General features: G+C 36.1%; 1 protein-coding gene across 2 annotated transcripts in view; it reads right to left on the reverse strand.

The window, feature by feature from the left end:
* Window positions 1-26,818, reverse strand: part of Hcs (holocarboxylase synthetase-like protein) — a 102,713-nt gene that overhangs the window by 42,582 nt on the left and 33,313 nt on the right. Inside the window, exons 6-9 of one of the 2 annotated variants that reach the window (XM_090379864.1) lie at window positions 19,096-19,399; window positions 16,606-16,973; window positions 15,916-16,281; window positions 579-761 (exon numbers count right to left, since the gene is read on the reverse strand). In XM_090379864.1, coding sequence (XP_090235990.1) covers window positions 579-761; window positions 15,916-16,281; window positions 16,606-16,973; window positions 19,096-19,399 — 1,221 coding nt within the window. Of the gene's footprint in view, window positions 1-578; window positions 762-15,915; window positions 16,282-16,605; window positions 16,977-19,095; window positions 19,400-26,818 lie in introns of both variants that reach the window. The other variant, XM_090379863.1, reaches the window with a different exon arrangement.

Consider the following 26,818-nt stretch of genomic DNA (forward strand, 5'->3'; position numbering starts at 1 on the left):
GTGTATTGCATGATTGCTTGCAACTGCATTAACCCATAAATATTAGTTATTGTCTTTTAACTTTCTTGCTTTGCTTTATTTCTTGCTTTCCTTTTATCACTAATATAACTTATTATTGGATTGATTTACTTTTTCTAATGATATTCTGTAGACATTGTGGGTGTATTGCATGATTGCTTGCAACTGCATTAACCCATAAATATTAGTTATTGTCTTTTAACTTTCTTGCTTTGCTTTATTTCTTGCTTTCCTTTTATCACTAATATAACTATTAATATATATATATATATATATATATATATATAAAATGATAATCTAAAGGTCAAATAAATATGTGCTGAATTATTATCCTGATATACCTACAATGTATTTGCAATTATTATCTAAACGAAATTTGCCACTTTTTTCTTTAAAACAATAAGCTACTTTTAGTAACTCTGAGAGCCAACTGCTAAAATTTTTTTAAAAAATTTAAAAACATTTAAAAATTGTTATAAATTTTTTTTATAAATAGCTGATTGATGATTCTAGTTTTCATGAGATTAATCCTTGAGTTTTGAAATCCTAACAATATTTACCTGACTTTTAGTTCCAAGGTAACAAGGAGTCAGTGCAGGCTGTGCCTGAGGATCACAGTTCATTTTCAGAGTGGAAGAAAGGAGATCACAAAGTATTTCTAGTCTAGTTTGGTTTGACTGTTTCAATTGGGCAAAGAATGCATTTTCTGTGCACAAAACAAGCGGATCAGCTTCCAAATGCACCTATAATGTTTTAGAATAAAAAACATAAATCCATGTAAATTACTGATATTTAGAAAATAAGCTTTTTTTTTTTTTTTTTTACGATTTAAAAAGTAAACTCTAACAGTTTATCATAAACCTAAGCATTACAGATGCAAAAGGATCAGTCAGAAAGTAATACAGTAAACCCTTGATTTAATGGGCAGCATCCATTGAACCAGACTTTTTTTTGTTTGCATGGGGCCTGACACAATTGTGTCAGTGTGATGATATTTACCATCTGTTAAAAGATTTTAATTAACAGTAAAGCAAATTTAACTTACAGCTAATGAGGAGGCTGGCCTTGTTTTCATTTATCAAATACTGAACCTTTAGAGCTCTTCAGGCTGAAGAGGTTTATGTGTAAGCTTAATGTGACACAACAAAATTTCAAGCTCTTCTTCTACTCCATATAATCAGTAAGTTTAGTAAAATACAGTAGTATTACAATATTTAATGATTTTTATTTGAAAAAGTATGGAACTTTTTAGTGACATTCTAGCAACTTCTGCAAATATACTGTATGTATTTCAAGTCTAACAGATAATGGATTTAGCAGGCAGGGCTTATCCCCATATAGTCCATTAATTCAAGGACTATACTCCACCCTTCAAGGTCTGCCATATGTAAGTGACAGTTACATCAGCTAAGCACAAGAACATATAGCATCAGTTTTTCATAGTTATAATCCAATTCAACTGATGATAGCACAGCAGCAGTAGATTAGAAAACTGAAGAACCAGATGTGCAGTTAAAACAATAGACAGTGATAGAATTCTTGGTTGCTGAAGGTGAGAGTTCAATTCATATAGAAAAACAATTGCAGAATGTGTATGTGACACAATTGTATCACATACACATCTTGAAATTGTTTTTATATATGAATACAAACCTGCAGAGTAACTTCTTTTATATCTGAATAGAAATCTGAAGAGTAATTGTTTTTATATATGAATACAAACCCGTAGAGTAATTGTTTTTATAAATGAATATAAGCCTGCAGAGTAACTGCACTTCTACTGCAGCAAGGCCAAATATAATTTGCTGGGTTGATAACTCTTTTTACAGTGAACGTGTGATGGACATTATTGAAGAGCTTGGCTATTTTAAGGTTTGTGCTTACTGGGTTTCATGAATGTTAACTGATAAACAAAAACAAGTTCAGAAAAACACTTACCACCAACCTTTTGCTTTCTGGTTACACACCATCATAGGAGACAAGATCTAGGTCTATCATTTTGAATCAGAGTTCAAGAGGCTATTACTGGAATAATGACACAAGTTCTTCAAGCCAATGAAATTCATTGGCTTAAAATACCCCTTGAAAAATCATGCTACCTTCATCCTCCCAAAAAATCGTGGCCATTTCTTATCCTGTTGAAGTATCCCCATGAATTTCATTGGCATGAAATTCATGGGGGTACCATCAACAGGATAAGTAATGACCACGATTTTTTGGGAGGATGAAGGTAGCATGATTTTTGTGACCTTCTTGGCTTCAGAAACTATGCTTAACTTGAAGTTCTAGGTGGAGAAATTAAAAAAAAAAAAAAAAAAAAAAAAAATCACAAATTCAACCCACAAAATAAATGTTTGATGTGCTGCTGCTCTACTGTGAAAATGTTATGCCTCACATAAGTGTGTGTATGTGCACACTACTGAAGCATCACAAAATTTTGATGGAATATGATACCCAGTTCTCATTATAATTTGGTCATATCAGACTGTCACCTCTTTTGTCCTTTGAGAAAGTATCGGTATTGCTCAAAACATCGAAGGCAGATATTGTTGGGATATCAGAGACGTGGTGTCACACAGATATAAGGGATGCGGAACTGCAATTTGGGGAGTACAACGTCTACAGAAAGGATAGACAGGATAGGAAGGGGGGAGGTGTTATGCTATTAGTTAAGAAACACATAAAAACCAAGGAAGTGAAGCCAGTCGACATCGCTGGACAGTGCAGTGTGGAGTCAGTTTGGTGTGACATAAACATTGGGAGATCAAAATTGAGAGTAGGAGTGTGCTATAGGCCTAATGACTCTGATGAGTATAATAAGGAACTGTACAGGGAAATAGAGTGGGCCAGTAAATCAGAGTGTCTTATAATGGGAGATTTTAATTTCCCAGATATTGACTGGATTTTGGGGGCTGGTTACTCACACACTAGCAGGGCTTTTGTGGATTTATTGGATGATTGTTTTCTACATTAGCATGTTCGGGAGGCAACTAGAGGGAGTAATACTCTTGATTTGATTATCAGCAGTGATTCTTCATGCATTAAGAATCTGCAGATAAATGAACCACTAGGTGGCAGTGATCACAGTGTGCTGAAGTGGGATTTACTGAAAGAGGTAACTACCATTAGGGGTAAAGGGAAGGGTTATTGCTTCCGTAAAGGCGACTACGATGGACTGAGACAGTATTTAAATTCTATACAGTGGGACCAACTGATGATGTTACCAACAGCAAATTCAAAATGGGAAGCATTCAAAGAACTTATCTTGGAAGCTACTAGGCTTTACATACCAACTAAGAAATATTGTTCAAGGTTTAGGCCAAAATGGATGTCAGATGAACTAATGAGGCATATGGCAGAGAAGAAAAATGCATGGGATACATACAAATTAACACATGACACAGAAGCCTATGATAGATACAAGTTGATATGCAACCAAGTTACAAAGGAGGTTAGGCAGGCGAAGGCAGATTACGAGAAATCCTTGGCAAGGGATGCAAAGAAAAACAGCAAAGAGTTCTTTACTTATGTAAACTCTAGAAGGAAGGGGATGAATCAGATTGGTCCACTTGATATTGATGGGTCAAGTGTTGATGATCCTGCTCAGGTAGCTAACAAACTAAATGAATATTTTGCATCGACATTCACACATGAGGAGTTATTCAGCGAGGGGAATGCCAGAGCTGTATTCAACTCTAGCAGTAAGCTACAGAATCTTGAAATAACTGGGAGTAAAGTGGAGGAGAAACTGTTGAAGATAAACACAAGAAAGGCACCCGGGGTGGACGGGATCTATCCAGTTATATTAAAGGAGGCAGCAAAGGAAGTAAGCAAACCCTTAGCCATAATTATGAGAGCTTCCTTGGACTCAGGGGAGGTACCCATAGACTGGAAATGTGCAAATGTGACCCCAATTCACAAAGGAGGATCAAAGGCTGACACAAGTAATTATAGACCTGTGAGCTTAACTTCTGTTCCAGGAAAATTAATGGAGGCACTGGTTAAAGAAGCACTGCAGGATCATTTAGACAAGACTTCAGTTATAGCTCAGACACAGCATGGTTTTGTTAAGGGGAAGTCTTGCCTGACCAACTTGATTGGATACTATGATGCAGTCACAAAAGAACTGGATGCAGGGAATAACTTTGATATTATATACTTGGATCTTAGAAAGGCTTTTGATACTGTTGCACATGGAAGACTGCTACACAAATTGGAGCAGTGTGACATTGGAGGCAAATTGCTGCTATGGATAAAGGGGTGGTTGAGGGGGAGAAGACAGAGAGTGGTAATCAATGGACACTGCTCATCGTGGACTGATGTTATTAGTGGAGTCCCTCAGGGCTCAGTGTTGGGTCCATTATTGTTTTCTGTATTTATATATGATATTGATGATGGTATATCGGGCTTAATGTCCAAGTTTGCAGACGATACAAAGGTTGGCAGGGTTGTCAAGGACACTACTGACACTATGCTGCTGCAACAGGATCTGGAAAGGTTGAGCAGATGGGCTGAGAGGTGGCAAATGAAGTTTAACATTGACAAATGTAAAGTACTACACATGGGAAACAGCAACCCCAGAGCAACGTATCAACTCTGTGGTACAACACTGACAGTGGTAGAGAATGAAAGGAACTTGGGGGTGGTTGTGCAGGCAGATATGAAGTTCTCTGAGCAGTACAGACGGGCTGCAAGAGCAGCTCATGGAGTATTGTCAATGATATACAGGAATTTTTCCAGCAGGGATAAGGAGGTGATTATTCCATTGTATAAGGCGATGGTCAGGCCACACCTAGAGTACTGTATACAGGTCTGGAGGCCTCATTTCAAGAAGGATGTAGAGCTGCTGGAACGAGTACAGAGAAGGGCAACAAGATTAGTGAATGGAACAAAGGGGTGCTCTTACGAAGAAAGGCTTAAGTTTTGCAAATTACAGTGTCTGGAGACTAGGCACCAGCGAGGTGATCTGATAGAGGTGTATAAAGCCTTGAATGGTTTAAGCATGCTCAATGCTGATGGGATTCTTCCTCTAGCTCAGAAAAATCACCTGAGAGGGCATAAATTCAAATTGAGGAAAGACAGATGTAGGATAGACGTGCGGAAATTTGCCTTTAGCCAGCGCATGGTTGGTTGGTGGAACAGACTTCCATCCCTTGTGGTGGAGGTTGATAGCCTAAATAAGTTTAAGGCTCAGCTGGACAGGTATTTTGAACGAACAGAGGGGTGAAGTGGAAGTGGTTTTTTTTTTTTTTTTTTTTTGGCTGATGCTGCATAAGCTTGCTTTCTTGCATCAAATGCCTCTACTAATGCTAATGCTAAATTCATTGGCTTAAAATACCCCTTGAAAAATCATGCTACCTTCATCCTCCCAAAAAATCGTGGCCATTTCTTATCCTGTTGAAGTATCCCCATGAATTTCATTGGCATGAAATTCATGGGGGTACCTTCAACAGGATAAGTAATGACCACGATTTTTTGGGAGGATGAAGGTAGCATGATTTTTGTGACCTTCTTGGCTTCAGAAACTATGCTTAACTTGAAGTTCTAGGTGGAGAAATTAAAAAAAAAAAAAAAAAAATTCACAAATTCAACCCACAAAATAAATGTTTGATGTGCTGCTGCTCTACTGTGAAAATGTTATGCCTCACATAAGTGTGTGTATGTGCACACTACTGAAGCATCACAAAATTTTGATGGAATATGATACCCAGTTCTCATTATAATTTGGTCATATCAGACTGTCACCTCTTTTGTCCTTTGAGAAAGAACTGAATTATACTAAACAAGTCGTGCAACAGTGGCTGAACAGCAAGGAGAGAGAGAGATCCTTACAGAGTGGGAATATGCTCTTTTTAACTGCTAGAAGAACACCAATCAAACACAGGGACTAAATTATTGAAAAACAACTATGACTTCATCAATGCTGTGCCTATGCATGGTGTAATTTTCACAGGGGTATCTTGTAAATCGAGTGAAATAAAAATTAGGAAGCATTACTTTCTGGCTGAATCTCATATAATATTATACCAATCATTTATTTTTTTCACTAAGAAGTATTTTTATTTAGTCAAATTTCAAAACTTTGAAAAATTATTTCTGCAGATGCCTAAAAATCTTGGGACCTTAATCTAGAAAAAGAAGAAAAAAAAAATTGCTAACTTATTTTTTTCTCAAATGAAGCTAGTTTTTTTTTTTTTTTTTAAGTTTGATCAAGATTGCATTTAATTTCTGGTGAACCAACAAATACAACAAATGACCATACCATACCATATTTTCTCATGAAATACTTTTGTGTAAGGAGGGGCCCATAAGGAAAACTTATGATTGTAGCAGTCACTGACATGAGCTTATATTAATAGAAATGCATACGATAGAAGAAGTAGAACAAATTAAAGTAAAAATGGGTGACGACTCCAATTTTCTTATAATATTGCTGACTAAAAAAATGTATCTGAAGAAAACTATTCATGACTAGTTATAAGCTTCTAAAGATTCTGGTATGAAAAAAATAACAACCGAAAATTATAAATATGATATTTTACTTTTAAATAACTTATAGTATTACTACTTAGGAAAAAAAATTAATGAGAAATTTATATAGCTAATTATTATAAAGATTGGAAAAATCTCACCCAGCTAACTGTATTATGAAAACTGTTTTCATAAGTTTTTTTTAAAATAATTACTATTGTTATGCACATGATATTTCAATATTATGGTAATTATAGTATTACTGACCAGAAAAAAATTAAATTTGAGAAATATTCATATGGTACACAATTATAAACTTTTAAAATCTGCAGTGGAAAACATGTTATATGCAAGTAGTTTGTTTTTCACAAACTCTAATAAAGAAAGAAACACAAATAAAAAATATCAATTCACAGTCTTATGTTATTTTTGAAAAGCATTATGTAGTGAAATCTAATGAAAAAAAGAGCACTTCATATTACATGCGAGTAATGTTATTTTAATGATGATTCGTCGACTCAAATAATCTTGGTTTATTTAATGTGACAAAATGCTTAAGAACAAAGCAGAAATATTTGAATGAAGGCAAAAACTTTTGAACATACTGAAGAAATGGTCAAAAGTTAAAAAAATGATTACATTATATGTTATTTTAAATACTGTAATGCCCCAGAGAAACGTACCAACTGTGTGGTACTACACTTAGGGTGGTAGAAAATGAAAAAGACCTTGGAGTAATTGTGCAGTCAGATATGAAATTTTCTGAGCAATGCAGACAGGCTGCCAGAGCAGGTCATGGGGTATTGTCAGTGATATACAGGAAGTTTGCTAGCAGGGAAAAGGAGGTGATTATCCCTTTGTATAAGGCAATGGTCAGGATGTGCCTTGAGTACTGCATACAGGTCTGGAGGACTCATTTTAGGAAGGATGTAGAGTTGCTTCAGTGTGTACAGAGAAAGGCAACAAGATTGGTGAGGGAACGAATGAGTCCTCTTACCACGAAAGGCTTAAGTTCTGCAAATTGCAGCGGCTGGAGACTAGGCACCTGCGAGATGATCTGATTGAGGTGTATAAGGCCTTGAATGGGTTGAGCATGCTGAATTCTGATGGGATTTTTCCACTTGCTCTGATTACAAACCTGAGGGGACATAAATTGAGGAAAAATTGAGGAAAGACAGTTATAGAATAGATGTGTGGAAATTTGCCTTTAGCCAGACGGTAGTTAATTGCTAGAGCAATCTTCCATCTGTCATTGTGGAAGATGATAACTTAAATAAATACAAGGAAAAGGTTGTGTGAAATTGTTTTTTTTTTTTTTTGGCTGATGCTACATAAGCTCATACGCTTGCTTTCTTGCATCACATGCCTCTATTACTATTACTATGTATGTGTGATAACATGTAGAATTCAATTGTCTGAAAAATTAGCAGCAATTCCGACAGATTTAAGCTGGAAGGGAGGGAGTTTTTTTCATGTTGAAGAAGAATAAATTTTGACTGCAGAACTCTATGAGGTCAGGGGTTGGATACATATAATTTCTTGCATGCACTGACCAAGTGAAAAGAAGTTTAATATTTACTGAGAGAGTACACACAGTTAAAATAAAAATGTAAACTGACACTAGGCACAAACATTCAAGAAAAAACATAATTAATTAAACACAAACAAAGAACACAGACATAGTAGCTTTCAGCTACTGTATGTAGCCTTTATCAACTGACTGAGCACTGGAAAGCGGTGGTTTTAAGTGTGTGGGTTGACCTTCAAGTATGTAAGCTTGCGAGGTCACGGAGGATAGGGGGTGTGCAGAAGTTGAAGAGAGTGGCCTAGAGAGGGAGAGGGATAGAGAGTTGAGGTAGGTGAATAGTGATGGCAACTGCTGACCTCTCGAAGTACGAGAGGCTCAAAGATGGGGTGCATGCGAGTGCCATGGTCTTTGTTGATTGTAGTTTTAGTGCCGCTGATGTGTGCCAATTCTAACCAACGGCGGATCATGAAATTACACGAAACATCTATGATTTTAGCATCAGGAGGGACATGAAGTTACACCCAATGACGCTAAAATCATAAGCGTTCCATGTAATTTCAAGATCTGGCATTGGTTAGAATCATCACACATCAGCTGCGCTAAAACTACAATAGACACTGCAGCACTTGCATACACCCCATCTTTGAGTCTCTCATACTTCAAGAGATTGCCAGTTGCCATCACCATTCGCACACACACACAGCCCCCATCCTCTGTGACCTTGGAATCTTATGTACTTGAAGGTTAACCCACACATGTGCTTAGTGTCAGCTTACATTTTTGAAGGGGTTTACTTAACCCCGTAACCCCTTCAATGCCAGCATATTGAAAGAAAAAAAAAATTAAATAGTTAATCTTAGTATGTTTTTGTAACATAATTATTAACTGTGGACAGATTTATCTGTATTTGCACTTATACACATGAGTATGCTGCCAAGGGCTTTCCCAAATCTGTTTTCAGATTCTAGATGGTCTGCAAGCTCACTGCTAAGACAATCATACACTGGTGTTCAAAGAAAGTGCATCACCCCTTAAAATTGTAATTGTCTTCCACATAACGTAAGCATATGGAAATATTCTTACAGACTGCATCAGATAAGATTGACACGTGTAGGTGATGATGTAATATTGCATCAGCTGTTACTTTCAGCTATTTTCAGTTATTTTCTCGGATGAGAAGAAATTCAACCTACATGGCTCTGATGGGAGGCAAACGATTCGCCATAGACATGGTGAAGAATACCATCCAGACTGTATGGTGTGTCTACAGTGAAATTCCCTAATAGCCAAATGATATAGGAGTGCATTTCGGTTTATAAAAGGTTCCGTAAATGCCAATGAATACCTGGCTATATTGGAAGGCAAATTGCTGCCAACCATTAGAGACCATTTCAACATGCCAAGTAACTGCATCTTTTAGGATGACTCTACTCCTTGTCATTGGGCGAAAAGTGTAAGTAGACACTTCTGTAGTTAGTTTAACTTCATTTCTGCATTAGAGGTTCAACAGTAATGTGTTTACATTTGTTACAGGTGAAAAAATGGTTGGAAGAAGGGTACATTACAACTGTTAGCGGGCCAGGAAACAGCCCAGACCTGAATCCTATAGAGAACTGTTGACATCGTGTGGAATCTGCAGTTGCCAGAAAGAACCCAAAGACCCTTTTTGAACTTCAGGAAGCCATAATTCATCTTTAGAACCACGAACTATGGCTTCCATAGTTCGTGGTTCCAAAAACGAATTGTCGACATGCTGTCAAGGCAGTGTGCTAAGCTCAGGGGCAGAGGCGGTTCAAAATAAATGTTAGTTTGCACCTGGTGAACTTTTCATTTTGTTTTCCATTTAAAATGATAAACTGAAGAAAACTGAGGGCTTCTGATAACCATTTCAGCCATAATTGTTGTGTTTACCAAAACTGCTGTATACAGGTTGCAAATTCTCATTTTGGAATATTTTGAGAGCACCTGTCAAATATTAGTTAGCTTTGCCTTAACTATTAATAAATATCTTTTGTTTATATTTCTATTTGTGATGCTAGTCATTAATATAACATACCATTGCGAAAAAGGGTTAGAAACGTGAAATTCATAGGTGGTGATGCACTTTCTTTGAACACCAGTGTATGTAATGAGCAGCTCATTCATTAGCAAGTCTATGATTAATTATATAATAAATCCATTGGCAACTGATTGAGAGCAACTGGCAGCTTGTACAGTTACAATCTTTTCTTTAATGAACTGATATTGTTTTTCTATACAATAACTTAACTAAATTAATACAAAATGAACTGGTCTCATGAGAGAAGATCTATTATTATTATTATTATAAGCTACATAGTGCAAGGAAGCATGAGGCTTATGCTGCACCAGCCAAAAAAAAAAAAAAAAAAAAATTCTTGAGTTACCTTGAGAGAGAGAAAGAGAGGTGTCAAAAGTAGAAGGGAATCACCAAGAAGGAGAAGAATGGTGATATCCAGCTCAGGATCCTGGGTGTGCCAAGCCCATACTCACCAGATGTGAGCCCTTAGGGTTCTTTAAGTGATAAGTACAAGTACAAACAATAAATAAATGCTTCATGTTTGCATTTGCCCTAAAAAATATCTGTTATGTTATGCACTGCCATTTAGAATTTAAGAGCGATCCTGGATATTTTGTTGAAAAATTTTGGAATTCTAAATTTTGACTTCTCTGAGTTTGGACATGCTTTAATTTAATTTCCCAAAATATGATCATTGCATATTTTCAATTGGGCAGGGGGAATAGAAAACCATTTAAAGTGTAAACCCAAATCACCTCTCACAATGAGGGGTGCTATACATTCAAATGTAGCAACATTAATGATATTGATTATAGAGCAGGTTACAGTTGTACGATTACTCTTAATACGATCTAGAAGTGGCTCTAACCAACTTCTAGATTTACTAACGCAGTGAGTGTCAATTTACTACGCAGTGAGTGTCAAGAAAGACTAATACCTTTTCAGTAGCATGAGATGCTCCAAATATGTAAGCTCTGACTAGTCCTGGTCTTTCTAAGGTTTGCACTAAGTGGACAATTGTTGAAAGATGCTTTTTAACATAGATCATGGGCTTTTCTTTCAGATCATCATCTTCACTATAATCATCAACCAGAATAATTTCTTTTAACAAATATGAAGGCATTATTTCTAGTACTGTATGGACAGTTTGCACAATGTAGACTAAGCTTCATTGTAAAAACAAATTATCACACCTGCATCGGGAAGTTCGAGTGGATAAAACTTTGCTTTACAAAGTTTTATCCACACGAAGTTGTTTGTCAGGTATATAGTGACTGCAACCAAGTCTGTTGCTAATGAGGACACTAAAAGTATGGCATTTATATCCTTCATCTTTTATATGCTGATCTTCAGGATTTCTGATAACCCATAAGTACAATAACTTCAGCAATTTGTTATCTTCATATAATTTTGACAAAATTTTATACCTTTATGGTGTAAGTCATCTATTTCATTACTGCTAATCGTATTCCGTCCTCTTAAAAATGAATATTTATAAAGGAAGTGCATATCAGGTCCTTGAGGTTGTCACAGACATTCTCTCAGATATGCCAGACAAGCTGTACTTGCTACCTGGGAGTCTAAAACGCTGATGGAACTGATATTCGGGTGACACTCAAGTCAAGTGGACCCAATTTCGGCGAAGTCTGGACGTCTGTGACAGCCAAATCCTCTGCTTGCACCTTCACAATGGTGGGACTGTTAGTAATCCTGGGTATAACCTCCATGCACAAGTACATGGTGGGTGACCACCCAGGTGTGAACCAATGTATGCAGGGGTTGAGGTGTGGTGTCCACACTACATTGGAAGAATGCCACCCCTCTATGTTACCAGGCAGTACTAGGTGGTAGATGACTCTCATCAACCAGTGCAATACGACCACTTTGCTTATTGGAGGCTTGAAGTGGTGGAACCCATGTTTAGTCTCTAAAGCTAAGTTCCGGTCAACCCTTCCCTATCTCTTCCATCATGCAGTATGATTGATGACTTTTGAGTTTATGATGAACATCGTGGCAAGATCCAATATTCCTTACACTTTGAGGGCACAGCTCTAAAACGGTGTTCGTAGGCCGGCCGCTAGTTAGTACACCAGACCGAACCTATTGGTAACTCTCTAGGAGGCTTCCGGATCAGCTAGTGCATAATCTTACTGCCTCTACTCTGCCAGATAGTGACTGGAGGGAGTCTGAGTAGTGTGTATGCGGGGAGCATTGTCGAGGTCACGTTATGTCAAGGATCTGGGTATATTCTTACCATGTGTAAGCCATATCCAAAAATTCATTACTTCATACAGCATGTCCCACCCACTTTTTCTTACTATTGAATACACCATGAATTGTCAAACTAATAGAGCAAGCTAATCTGCGAAAAGATCTAAACCTCCCAAGCACTTCCTAATTCATTTCACAAATATACGTGGTCTCAATTCTAATCTCAACGATGTCCATTTCCACTTGCAGTCTGCCAATGTACTTTTTCTGACAGAATCTCAGTTATCGGTTGATTAAACTACTGCTCATCTCAGATGCCCAAATTATTCGCTGTATGATTCCTTTCACCTCAAAGGTGGTACTTGTGCATTTGTCCTTTCTGATATTCCCTGTCAGAGACTTGGCAATTTGGAATCTCCTCTCTTTGATCTTCTCTGGCTTAAAATCTCTCTATCTCATTGTGTCAAATTCATCTGTTGTCTCCACCGTTCTTCCAACTCCACTAATCACTTGGAGCTCTTTGACTTCCTCTCTTTGCCACTTGACTTTGTCCAGTCCAACTTTCCTAACAGTGAGGAAATTTTTCTTGGTGATTTTAATGCTCACAACTCCACCTGGCTTCCGTTTTCTAGTCGCACCGACCCAGCTGGTTGAGATGCTGAGGCTTTTGTAATTACTAATGACCTAGCACAGATTGTTCATTTACCTACAAGAATACCGGACAATCCTAATCATACAGCCAATACGCTTGATCTTTTTCTCACAAACAACCCTTCTAAGTACACGATCGAAGTGAGAGGTCCTTTAGGCACTTCAGATCACAACTTGGTGATTGTCTCTTCTCCAATGGAACCTTTATCTCATGGCTATTCCCAACCTCGTGTTGTTTGGCAACACAAGAATGCAAAATGGGATCACCTGCAAGACTTCTTTTCTTCTTTTCCTTGGTCGGATTACTGTTTCAAAACTTCTGATGCCAACGTTTGCTCAGATCGTGTCAGTGAAATTATTCTTGCAGGAATGGAATCCTTTATCCCACACTCCACTTTAAAATCTCGTCCTTTATCTAAACCTTGGTTTTCCAATAAATGTGCTAAGGCTGTTCAAGAGAAGAATGTTGCATATCGAATTGGCTTGTTTCTAATTTTTCAGTTTCATTTTCTGCCTACACCAAAGCTCGAAACAATTGTAAAGCAGTTATTAATCAGTCCAAACTAGAGTTTGAGCAGGCTAAGAGTAGAAAACTTGCATCTTGCCCTAATGGTAGCCGAGCATTCTGGTCTCTTGCCAAAGCTATTGGCCGCAACTTTTGCCCATCTCTGCTCCCACCTCTGTCCAAACCAGATGGTTCTGTTGTCACTTCAGCCAAGGATAAAGCTGACCTGCTAGCATCCCGTTTTTCTTCCAACTCATGTATTAATGATTTGGTAAAACACCTCTCATCATTTCCAACAAGCTCCATTCAATGCCTCCTGTGGTCTTCCTTCAAAAGGATGTCAGAAGGATTTTGATGAATCTTGATGCTAAGAAAGCTCCAGGTCCCAATGGTATTTCTCCACTTGTTCTCAAAACCTGTGCTCCTGAACTTACTCCTATTCTTTGCCGCCTTTTTTCACTTTCTTATTCTAAAGGTGTTTTTCCTTCTGCTTGGAAATTTGCTCATATCCAGCCAGTTCCTAAAAAGGGTGACAAATCCTTCCCATCCAATTATCGTCCAATTGCAATTACTTCCAACTCTTAAACTACCTAGAAACCTTCTAGGTAGTTTAAGAGTTGGCATTCCGTTTGAATTCCGTTTCTAGGTAGTCTAGAAATGGAATCCATACTGGTGATCAACGATCACCAGTATGGATTCCGTGACCGTCGATATTCTGGCTTATGTTACCCATTTATGGACTAATTCAATGGAAAGGTTTGGTGAAACACAAGTAGTTGCTCTTGGCATCTCAAAGGCTTTCGATCATGTTTGGCATAAAGGTCTTCTAAACAAGCTTCCATCTTATGGTTTGCCAACTATTTTTAGTAATTGGTTATCCAGTTTTCTCTCTGATTGCTCACTGAGGGTGATAGTAGATGGCTCTCTGACTTCTAACTTCTCCACTAATGCCGGTGTCCCCCAAGGTTCAGTTCTTTCCCCCACTCTTTTTCTCTTGTATATTAATGACCTTCTTCCATTGACTGGAAATCCTATTCATAGTTTTGCCGATGATAGCACATTGCATTCCACTTTCCATTTTGAGCAACCTTGTCCTGCTCAATCAGCTTCAACTTCTCGAAAATCTGCTACCAATTCCTTAAATGCCGATCTTCAGGTAATTCTCCAGTGGGGCAAAGACAACTTAGTTGAGTTCAACCCTTCTAAAACTCAGTCTTGTTTTATATCTCACAAAAAAAGGATTCTTCTGCTCCTATGCTTATCTTTAGTGACGCTCCGATTTCTAGGCAAAATGATATCTCTTTTAGGGATTACCCTGACTTCTAATCTCTCTTGGCATAAGCACATTACAAATATTGCTTCCTCTGCATCTAAAAAACTTGGTTTTCTCTTTCGCTCTTGGCGTTACTTTTCTTCCAAGCAGCTGCTCACTCTGTATAAATCGCAAATCCGCCCTGCCATGGAATATTGTTCCTACATCTGGGGTGGTGCCCCCAAAACCTCTCTCAGGCTTCTTGATTCCATTCAGAAGAGGGCAGTTAAGTTAATTAATGATTCATCTCTAACAGAGTCTCTCCACTTGCTGTCTCATAGACGTACTGTTTCTGCTGCATGCCTCTTCCACAGATACTTCCATGGGCACTGTTCTTCTGAATTGGCTTCTATAATTCCCGCTCTCTCTTTCAAAACAGTCCGAACACGTGCCGCCACCAGCCAACATCCATTTACGGTCCAACATCAAACTCACAGAACCAACTTTCCATCTTCCTCGTTTATTCATTCAACTGCCATTTTCTGGAACAACTTTCCTTCATATGTCTTTTCTGAAAATTACAGACTACAGAAGTTCAAGTCCAATGTCAACAAATATCTTCTTTGATCTTCACAACCTCCAACCTAAGCACGGTACTAAGTACTATAAGTTCTAATACCTCTCGTGTTTGGGGTTTACATAAAAAAAAAAAAAATCCTTCTCATTCTATTCTTATTATCATTCTTTTCATCATTGCCTAATGTAGTTTATGACTGTACACTCTTGTTTGTAACTTCCATTTTTAAATTTTCTCTGATGAATGACTGACATTAGAAGTTCTTGAATGCATGTACATGATCACAGCCAAAATAAAAGATGTGACAACAATACCAAGGAAAAAAGACTTATAATGTAATCTTTCCAATGTAATAATGAAATATGTTACAATAAATACATTAATATGATAGTAAACATGAAACCCTGCACATTTAACAACACAGCATGGACTATACTATTCTACTAACAGACTAAGACCATGCAACATGGACTAAGAATATGCAATTTCTTGATGCTATGATTCAAACAAAGTTTGGCTGAATGTACCTGATCTTTAAAAAAGAAAGTTTATGTATCAAATATGCCACAAACTTTTTGTCAAGAATAAGCAAAGTTACCAAGCATATTTTCAATAAATTAGCAAAATATATTAATGTTACAGACAATTGACTTACTTATCATACCTGACAAAGTACTGCAAGTCCATTTCCTTTTCCAGGTCGAAACTCATATATCACAGGTAGTTGATGCTTTGATTCATAAGCAAGAATACTAACACCATTAGTTTCTTCAGTCCTCCGATATTCACATTCTCCTTGGAAAAGATGAACATCTTTCCAATTTTTATATTGCACACAAACAAGTGATTTTGTTTCTGAAGACACTACACTAGTAATGCCAAATGGTGACAAGCCCAGATCTGTACAAAAGAACATAATTCTACCTCCTTGGTCAACAAACTGTTCACAGCATTTAACTATATTCTTGCTAAGGAATTCACAAGAAATGACTAGAAGAACAGCATTTTCCTGCCAAGGAACTTTATCCACCTAAAACCATAACAGCAAAATGTATACACACATTACCAATAAGTATAAATTTCTTTCTAAATCAATTATTAATTTAACAGTATTCATAAAAATCATATAGTTATTTATTAATAATTATTTATTCTTTTAATAAAAAAATATTTAAAGAATTATGAAACATTTTCAGTTAGACCAACTACTTATTTCTAAATCATTAAATTTTAATGGTGAACAAAAATCTATTTATAAATCCTTCAAATATTATTAAAAATACAGAAAAAATAAAAAAAATTCTTTTCTTATAAATATAAAGGGTAATAATAATAATAATAATAATAAATTTACCTGTTTTGGTGTAAGTAAATAAACTGTATAGCATTCAGGATTAAGGCACAAAAGTAAATTTTCTCTGATACTGCTATACTTGGGACTAGATGCTGAGCCCTCTCCTGTATAGATTAAAACATTAGGAGGTTTACTGTTTACACCAGTTCTAGACTTAACAGATGAAGAAAATATTTTGGGAGTTCCAGCTGGTGTTGCAAAACTTTCTTCCATTGTATCATTCAGAAGCAAAGTTCCAGCTGGTGTTGAAAACCTTTCTTCCATTGTGTCATTCATAAGTAAAGTAGAATTTTCTTCACAACCATCTGCATTAATGGTATGATCCTCAGTATCTGTCAAAGATGGAAAATTATCTGCCATTGCCTCTCCTGCTGGAGATAATACATAAAATATATTAATTAAATAACACACTTTAGAATCATTAATGATTTCTTAAACATTTCTTTAAAAAAAAGGAAAATTTTCTTTTCTGATTCTAAACATGTTACTCATCCTTAAGATATTATTGCCTTCCTTACTTTTAAACTAAATTTCTATTTATTCTTTAGAGAAGTGAGGCCATAAGAGTTTACAAATTCATCGTGACTTCCTACATATTGAATTATTAATAACAGCCAAATTTTTAGTGCCAGCATAAAGGCTCAAACCAGCAACCTCCTTATTTGCATGCTAACCACCATGCAATGGTGAGCCCATAAGGTAAACTCAAGTTGTTTATCTGACAACTCACTGACAAGTTTTCTTATCAATTAGTAAGGTAAATTGCATTTAAGAATAATTAAAGAAATTAAGTACATTATTTTTCAAACTATTTTTCAAATTATAAGACAAAATGGACCATAAGATGAATACAAGGTTTAGAAAGTGAATTTTAGATAAAAATATTTTACTACATATATCTGAAGCAGAAATTCAGAAGTGCTTACTAAACAAAATCTCAGTGTACTATGAATTCACTCATTGCAGTATATCAAAAATCAGTATAGTCACAATTGTCATTACCAAAGGTATGGTCTGAAATTTTCACCTTCTTCAAAGAGTTCATCTTCAGTGCCAAATTTCTTGAAAGAGCTAAGGTTTCTAGAAAGAAATAAAGTTTCATTGAGCTTTTTCTTGGCAATGAAGAACAAGCTCTAATGACACGTACAAAAGGCTTTGCTCAGATCTGCTAGGCAACAATATAGCCTGATCTAAAAAAAAACTATATCACTGCATGCACCTAATATCATTCAGATTATAAGATGCAGTGGTTTGTTTGTTATTTGGTTTTTAGGAGCATTAGCAACTAAGGCCATATTGCTCCTGGGATATGTGGTGGTCATTCCCTGACCTTTCCGCATCCTCCGCTCCTGGGATATGTGGTGGTCATTCCCTGACCTTTCCGCATCCTCCGTATCATGGGCTCGAACCCCGGTCTAATCAATAAGATGCAGTGGAATTTTAGGTAACATTTATAAGGAACAAAGTGCATCTTATTGTCTCAAAACTATAGTAATAAAAAAGCCAAGATACAAAGATATTGGAAATTAGCTTATTGTATGGTCACTGAAACTGAATTGAAAGAGAAATGCTTAAATGTGAAAAAGTTATGAGGAACTTTTGGATCTGTTCAACAATATTAAGAACACAGCAAGAAATACTGCCAAACTGAAAGAATATCTGTTCTTTAATCAGTAAGGATAGGCTGCCATGACAGCAAATGGTGTTTTATCTACTATGTACAGGAATTTCACTTATTATGTACAGTAGGGACAAAGATAATTATTAATTATTCCCTTGTATAATAATGATAAATTATTATTATTACCCTTGGTTAGACCACACCTTGAGTATAGGTGTGGAACCTCCATTTCAGGAAGTATGTGAATATGCTGTAAAAGGTGCAGTGAAGAGCAAAAAATTTAGTTATTGATATAAAGAAGTGATCAGAAAGAGAGAGAATACAGTTTTGTGGGTTACAAAATTGACACTAGACATGGTGGTGTCTGGTTTCAATTTAAATTCCTTGATCAGGTGGTGTCCACCTGATCAAGGCATTCAAAACTTTAAAAGGCTTGAGCAAATTAAATAATAGGAATATCTTTTTTCTTTAACAGATGACAAACCAGAGTACATGAACTTAAATTATGAGAAGATAGTTGAAGGCATAGAAAATTCTCTTTTATTTAAAGGGTTATTAAGTATTGAACAAATTACCACCAAATCTCTTAGAGCTTACAAGTTTATGCAAATTTAAGGAAGGGTTAAACATAAACATGGATGAAAACAGGTGATTTTTTTTAATATGGCTGATACTGAAAAAGTCTGGCTTCTCTACAAAAATTTGACTTTATTAAATTAATCACTAAGTGTAATACTTATATTTTAATTATATTAATTCATAGTTTTAGCACAGCCCACAGTACTCTTATTTGTTTGGACTGTCTATTCATATTCTTCATATTGTACTTATTAAATAAATTACTGGTCAAAAATTTACAAAATATTTACCGTAATATTCTTCATTTTCTTCAAGCAACATTCTATGGTTGCGAAAACTACCAAAAACAGATTCTCCACCTGACACTTTTAGAGGACTACTAACTTGACTACTTGCTCCTGCTTCATTTGAGGGTAAGCTGCCAATTGAAACACCATCACTATCACAGGCTGAGTTTCCAGAATCACTTAAAGAATCACAAGATTCGGTGAGAAGAGAAGGCACATGTTCGGCTAGTGATTCATTAGATCCTCCATATAACTCTTGATCCATCTCTTCCAAAAGTGGGAACTTTGAGGACTGTAAAAGAACTTCCTACAGAGAGAGAAAAGAAGATAACAGCCTTACATAATTTATATTTTAACATATTTTAAGATGGATATAAAGCCAAAACAATAAAAGAAATACACTCATTAAAAAAATTTAAATAAATTTAATATAAATCTCTGCTCAATTATAAACAGTTGTTTTTAGGCAAGGGCTATAAACAAAAAAACAATCAAAATAATACATAACTGAAAATTAATTTATAATTTACTCTGAAAACTGCTAATAGAGAATTTAACATACACATGTATTTTATATGATGGAAGATAAATATATATATATATATAATAATGATAAAGATGAGATGTAATGAAATTACTGAAAGTCTTAGCAAACAAGAAAGGTATTAAAAATGAAAAATTAAAAATATTAAACTGGATTATGGATCTGGGATACTACAGAAATCATAAGAAAAACCGGCAACCATAATGAAATATAGACAAAAATGTTATTATCAGTGTATTAGGTAGGGGAGCTGAACTGTCAGGTGTAATTACCATGGAAGAATTGACGGAATCTGTATGCCAAACAACAAATTACCTGAAATAAAATGCAACTAACATAAGCATAATTAATGTAAGTACCTAAAGTTGTGGGTCCTAGGACTTTAACTACTTCTTCAAGGGGTCGGCATTGAAAATCGTAGGAGCCACTGCAATAAGCCAGGTCTCTGTTTCTGTTACATTAAAGTATACGTACACATCATAGCCAACCCGACAGAGACCAAAAGGAAGAATTAAAGAATAAAAAAATCAATAAAATTGAAAGAATATAAAATAAAAATAATAAATAAATAACGTTAAGCCAAAAAGCTAAGATCATTCCGAAAGAATCCTGTGAAAAATGAAAGAAATCTAAGAGAGCAAAACAAGAAAACTTACTGTGTGGACCGGAAGATGTTGAATGTCATTGAAGACCAAAGGAGAAAGCCGAAAGCTCACGTGTGGTGTATATATGTCAGTTGAAGTAGCCCCGGGTAGGGGGGACAAGGTCAACGTGAATTGTACCCGTGTGACGGGGGAGTAAGCGAACAGATGAGGCAAAAAACCAGCAGAGGGAGAAACAAAAACTAACAAAGTAGTGTGGAAAAGACACTAAACTTTGTTATACAGTAGAAGAAACAAGTAGCGATAGTAGAGAAATAGCAACTCGATATTGTTTTCGGCAAGCCTAATTGCACACGAGAAATATTATGTAGTAAATAAGGACAGCAGAAAGTTATTGGAAGGGAGGCGAATAGAGTAATGCTCGGGCTGTCCGTAGTTGCAAACCTGTACCACAGCAATCCTGTCCAGGGATACGTTATTTATTTATTATTTTTATTTTATATTCTTTGAATTTTATTGATTTTTTTTATTCTTTAATTCTTCCTTTTGGTCTCTTTCGGATTGGCTATGATGTATATGTATACTTTAATGTGTACATCACAACAGAAACAAAGACCTGGCTTATTGTAGTGGCTCCTACGATTTTTGCTGCCGACCCCTTGAAGAAGTAGTTAAAGTCATGGGACCCACGGCTTTAGGTACTTACATTAATTTTGCTTATGTTAATCGTATTTTATTTCAGGTAATTTGTTTTATGGCATACAAGTGCTCTCAATTCTTCCATGGTAATTACACTTGACAGTTCAGCTCCCCTACCTAATACACTAATAATAACATTTTTGTCTATACATAGATATATACAGGAACTTACGTAAGGGTTGTACTCCGCGGAATGCTACGTAAGTCAGAATTTCCCCCATGCTTGCGCAGCACTCGCAACTGTGATCGCTGAATTGACTGAATCAAAAAAGATGCGGTACAGATGCAGACATGGGGTAAATCCCTAGTGCCCGTTAGACACGTAAATACTCTGAATCATAAAAGAAACGTTTGACGAACATGTAAATGGATTTATTTATTGTATTTATTCAATTTTTTATCTTATGCGCAGGAAAAATTACAAAAGCGTGCAATTTAAAAAAATTTCAAAATTATAAAATTATAAAAAAAGAGAGGAGACAGGCATAACATCAGTAAGTTTTACCTCTCAAGCATCACTGCCAGAATCGACATCTTCAGCTGATAAGAACGCCGCTACGGAGGTTGTGGGCTGTGGAGATTTAGAATGGGTCGGCCGCTCAACCTTACGAAAGAACATATTAATGGATGACTGGACGGTGGCTTTTTTCTTTTCCTTGTAGATTTCTTTGTAGCAAGCAAGCATATCATTCACCCCTCTGTTAACTTTTAAGAATTGTTCACTGTCAGGATCCATCTTCTCAAACCTTGCCATCGCTGATGCAATTTCATGAAATTCCATTGCCATCTGGTCTGGTGATGAAGCATCTCGGCTTCTCATTTGGTTCACCTTGAGCTTCGTCAGCATTTTCTTCTTTCACTATCGCTGCCTGCAAGTCAATAAGTTCTTCATTAGATAATTTCTTCTCTTCTTCCCTCTATTAACTCCTCCACGTCTTTGCCATCAACCCTCCAACTGAAGTAGCTCTGTAACCTTTTCGTATGATTTGTCTTTTTCAAATTCTTCAAAGCCTTTTACGTGCCATGGGCATATTTTCTTCCATGTGCCATTTAAACAACTTTTTCCGCCCTTAATGTTTAAGATGCCATGGTAAAAATTGTAAGATTTCCAAAAGTCTCTTAACGTAAAATTTTTCTCATCGTCTACTACAGACAATGCCTGAGCAAAGGTTGTGCTTAAATAGTATGCTTTTAAATTTGAAATAACACCTTGATCCATAGGTTGGATGAGTGAAGTCGTGTTTGGTGGCAGAAATATGACTCTCACGTTCGAATCAAAATCATCTAGGTGCATAGTATGTCCAGGAGCATTCTAATAGAAGCAAAATCTTGAAAGGAACGTCGTTGTCTTTACAATATTTTTTAACCTCGGGAATGAAGCAGCATTTAAACCAATCCTCAAAGAGAGATATTGTTATCCATGCTCTCTGGTTCAATTGGAAATTCACGGGTAGGGTGGCTTTATTGATGCACAAGGATTTCCAGAATGGTACACAAGCAGTGGTTTTAATCTGTAATCTCCTGCTGCCTTAGCCCCAAGCAAGAGCGTGGCCCTATCTTTTGATGCCTTGAAACCTGGCACTGTATTTTCCTCTTTGGCAATGTATGTTCGATCCGGCATTTTTTCCAAAACAGAGCAGTCTCGTCAACATTAAAAATTTGCTGCGTTGAATAGCTGCCTTCATCAATAATTTTTTCCAACACATCACAAAATTTCTCTGCAACTGCAAAATCAGTACTGGCGACTTCACTGCATACTTTAACATTGCGGAAACCAGCAATATGCTTGAATCTATTAACCACCCTTTGCTTGCCAAGAACTTGGGTTGGGGTTCGCCATACTTATCCTTAATATCTTTATAAATACTTGTTGCTTTTGCTTGATTGGTCATTAGACTCAGGAGCACTCGCTTCAGAATCTGATTTTCCATCCATATTATTAACAGCTGTCCCATCTTCGATATAGCCGTTGAATGCTGTTTTGTGATCACTGTTGATCTTAAGTGCATTGATTCTTTGACGTGCTCTTTTATACGTGCACTGTCTTTTAACATAGTATTCACTGTTGAAGCAGCGAGACCTAATTCCCTTGCAACAGATGACAAACTTTGTCCTGCTTCGTACTTCTTAATCATATTCATCTTCATTTCTAAATCAATTTTGTTTCATTTCCTGGCACTGCCAGCATTTGCACTTTCCGTTGGTCCCTTTCCCTTCATCATTGTAATATGTATATAGGAATGAAGAGAAGTTTCTGAAAATTTGTTTTTTATATGATTGAAGATTTCAGTGAAGGGGAATGCATTTCACCATAATAGCATAAAAGCCCACACATTTGCAGTTATTGGGATTATCACAAATGCAATAAGATCGAGTTTACTACCCACTGATAATTAGATGCACTAACAGAAAAGCCCAATAAACTGGAAAATGCAAATTGTTTTTATTGTTTTTTGGTCATGACCCCTAGAAACATGCTTTAGAAAAATATCAGAAAGGCGTTCAAAATTGATTCTTATAATGGAACACATGATAACTATGAAAGTGTAATGCCATTTCCATTATAAATATGTCCTTTTAGAGAGATAAACACCTGAGTAATATAGTGAAATTTTCAACTTCCAAGGACTTGTAACAAATTACAAAAAAAAAAATAAATAATAATAAAAAAGTTATTGGGTTCACATTACAATATTTTCATGATACCACCATTTATTCCTACGGGATGCAAAATACGTTTCCACGATTTTTTTAAGTTTGCACCGGCCGGCAAAAACTTACGTAAAGTCAAATTTCTGTAAGTTGAGTATTACGTAACTTGGGGACTTCCTGTATATATATATATATATATCTTCACAAGCGATACTATGTTCATGAATCTTACATAACAATACACATGAAGTTACATGGGCTGTCTAAAGCTAACAATACTGTATTAAACTGCATTCAGTCTATGAATTTTTTTTTTTTTTTTTACATACAAATTGTATTGAAAAAGGAAATAACTGCCAGATTTCTGTTTGTCCAGGAATGGCATGACATATTTGTAAAATGCCTAAATATAAAATTTCAATGAAATCCATCCACTGGGTGCCAAGTTTTTACTTGCAGAGGGACTGACATGGCAAAAACATCAAATATATGCGTGTGTGAACATGCTTAAAAAGTAATATAAAGGAATACTGGAAAATACATTTAGAATGTATCAAAAATGTATTTAGCATGAGGCGATTTCTTCTGATATTTTAGAGGTTGCATCTCTGCCTAACAACAAAAGAGCAAAAAAGGAATTCACATTAGGGGATTTAAAATTAAAAAAAAACTGTTTATTACATAGATGAAAGGTTTCATAAATATTTTATTCCAGGAAGAAATACTGTATTACATGAAAGTATGGCTGGTTTCAAGGGTAGAATTTCATTCAAATGTTATAACTTTTAAATGCCAACAAAGTGGAGCCTTTGTGTATTTGCTCTAACTGACTCAGAAACAGGCTATGTGTTAGCTGCTGTGCCATATCATGGAATGTCTACTGGTAACAGCTTGATAAGGCTTGACTATCATCTCAAGGGCTGTGCTTCATTTCATCCAAAAACTGCTTCACAGTATTGAGAGTAGTGTATTTCATTTATTCAGTGACCAATTTTACAATAGTATTCAATTAGCAGGAACTTCATAAACTAAATATACATCTAATAGGCACTCTCGTGGGAAACAGGTGGGGATTACCATCAGAAATGAACACCACAAAGAAAATTGAAAAATACAGGATTGTCGATTTTTGAAAAGAGGATAAAGGTCAGGTGCTAGCACGGAAAGATAAAAGAACTACACTTATGCCTTCAATACCAAATCTGAAAAAGATTATGCCTTCAATACCAAATCTAAGAAAACTTTTAATCTGAAAAGCCATTCACTATTTGTGAATACATAAGAAATGTGGGTGCCGTAGACAGAGCTCACTATTACTGTGTTAGTTACTTATCCAGTTGAAAATCAATGAAATGGGGAGCTTCACCTTGATAAGGGTAGCAGATTCATCTCAATAGAACCTTTGTCGTAAGAAGTTTCAAAGTTTTAAAGATTAAAATTGGGACTGCACCTTAGTGAATGTTTTCAAGAAATACCATATAATTAAAATTATATAAATAATTAATATTTAAAATGTTTCCTTATACAGTTTTATACGTTAGGTCATACGGTGGTGGACAAAAAACTGTATCACTTGCGAATTTTGCAAATAATGTGTTTTGCACTGCATTGTGGGTTGCAGAAATGTTTGAAATGCATTTGTTAGATGGGATATATATCTCTGTGAATGAAATCCAATAAAAAGACTCCACCTGATAAACTTAATTGCCATAAATATCTTCCCAAAGCGTAAAATGTGTAATTAATGGAAATATGAGAAATCATGCAAATGGCAATCATGGCAACCAAACATACATTTTATTGAATTTACGTGTAAAAACTGAAATGACAAGTTAACGTAATAGTATTATGTACTGTAAATCAGCAAAATAAGTCCTCAATATTTTGTTGTTCCTCCTCGAGCTGTAATTACAGCCTTGCAACAATCTGGCATAGAGTTAATCAACTTCTGGATATATTATTGCCCAATTTCGTGGTACCACACCCTTACAATGATTGATGCTGACCACTTGGGGAAATTCAAACGCCAAGAAGAGATTTAAGCAGGTAGTTTATTTTATTTTATTATTTATTTATTATTTTTAATTAATTTTTTTGTGTGGTGCAGCAAATGCCTCATGTTTCCTTGCGCCATATGACTAATAACTAATGCCAATCAATTAAATTGTATTTAAACAGAAATCATGTCCCAGACTAGAGCTGTAAAGCAACGGCACAAAGTAGTGGGAATGTTGCAATCAGGGGAGAACCAAAGGGGCAATTCTTCTGCAAATCACAGCCAAACAAAATGTGCAACTTGTGCAATGGTTGTGGATCTTTCTGGAACAAGATGCAATACAGCCAAGAGGGGGGGGGGTGTCTTCTGTGAGAAGAAATTAGGCACAACTCTATATTCTGATAAGCATTTGAGATTTTGAAGAGTAGGGTAGATACCCCATGAAGGAATTAAAATTAGACCCATCAAACTCTTAGCTGCCCAACTCAATGCCACAGCTCAAATTTGTGCATCAGGAAACACAGCAGCAATCTACAAGGCAGAATGCACTGGTCCCACAGGAGGTAGTTACTGTCAGGGAAACGGAAAATATGTTGTGCAAGAAGGATAGGTGAAATAGTACCAATATGTCTACAAGTGGCAAAAGTAGATGACATTGTAAAGCAGATATCATCTTTTAAAGGCACAAAAGATGATACTGTTGTACACATTGGCACTAATATTAAGAGTAAGAGATCTGAGGACTTACTTAACAAGTACGGGTTAATGTGAGGAAAAGTTATGAGTTAGGACTAAATACACGATAGGAGAAAGTACATGTTGAGATCCTCATCAATCAATTTGGCCTTGGAGAGAGAATGCAAGGCTCGTGGAGTAGAATTTTTCTCAGTATGGTTTGTGCTTGTGAACAATACAGAATGTTTTTAAAGGGATAGGATACACTTAACTAGAAGGAGTGCTGATGCTATTGAGGCAGTGCTAGGCGAGTTGGAAACCTGCTAGCTTGGGGGAATACACAGAATAATAAATTAATTAGCACCACAAGCAGAGGTGACAGTAATTCTTGCACAGCTTCTATTGGAAAATGCTGCAGAATGGACAGCAAGGTGTCTGGGATTTCAGGCCTTGCTGTAGGTCATCACAGAGCAAGTAAATACATGGGCTGTGTTAGGATAACTAAGATTAAAAATGTGCACGTATACTTACATGTACGCTAATGATAGGAGCATTGTA

This window comes from Mastigoproctus giganteus, chromosome 8 (genome assembly GCF_048544385.1).
Source record: "Mastigoproctus giganteus isolate SK-2022 chromosome 8, ASM4854438v1, whole genome shotgun sequence".
Classification (NCBI taxonomy): domain Eukaryota; kingdom Metazoa; phylum Arthropoda; class Arachnida; order Uropygi; family Thelyphonidae; genus Mastigoproctus; species Mastigoproctus giganteus.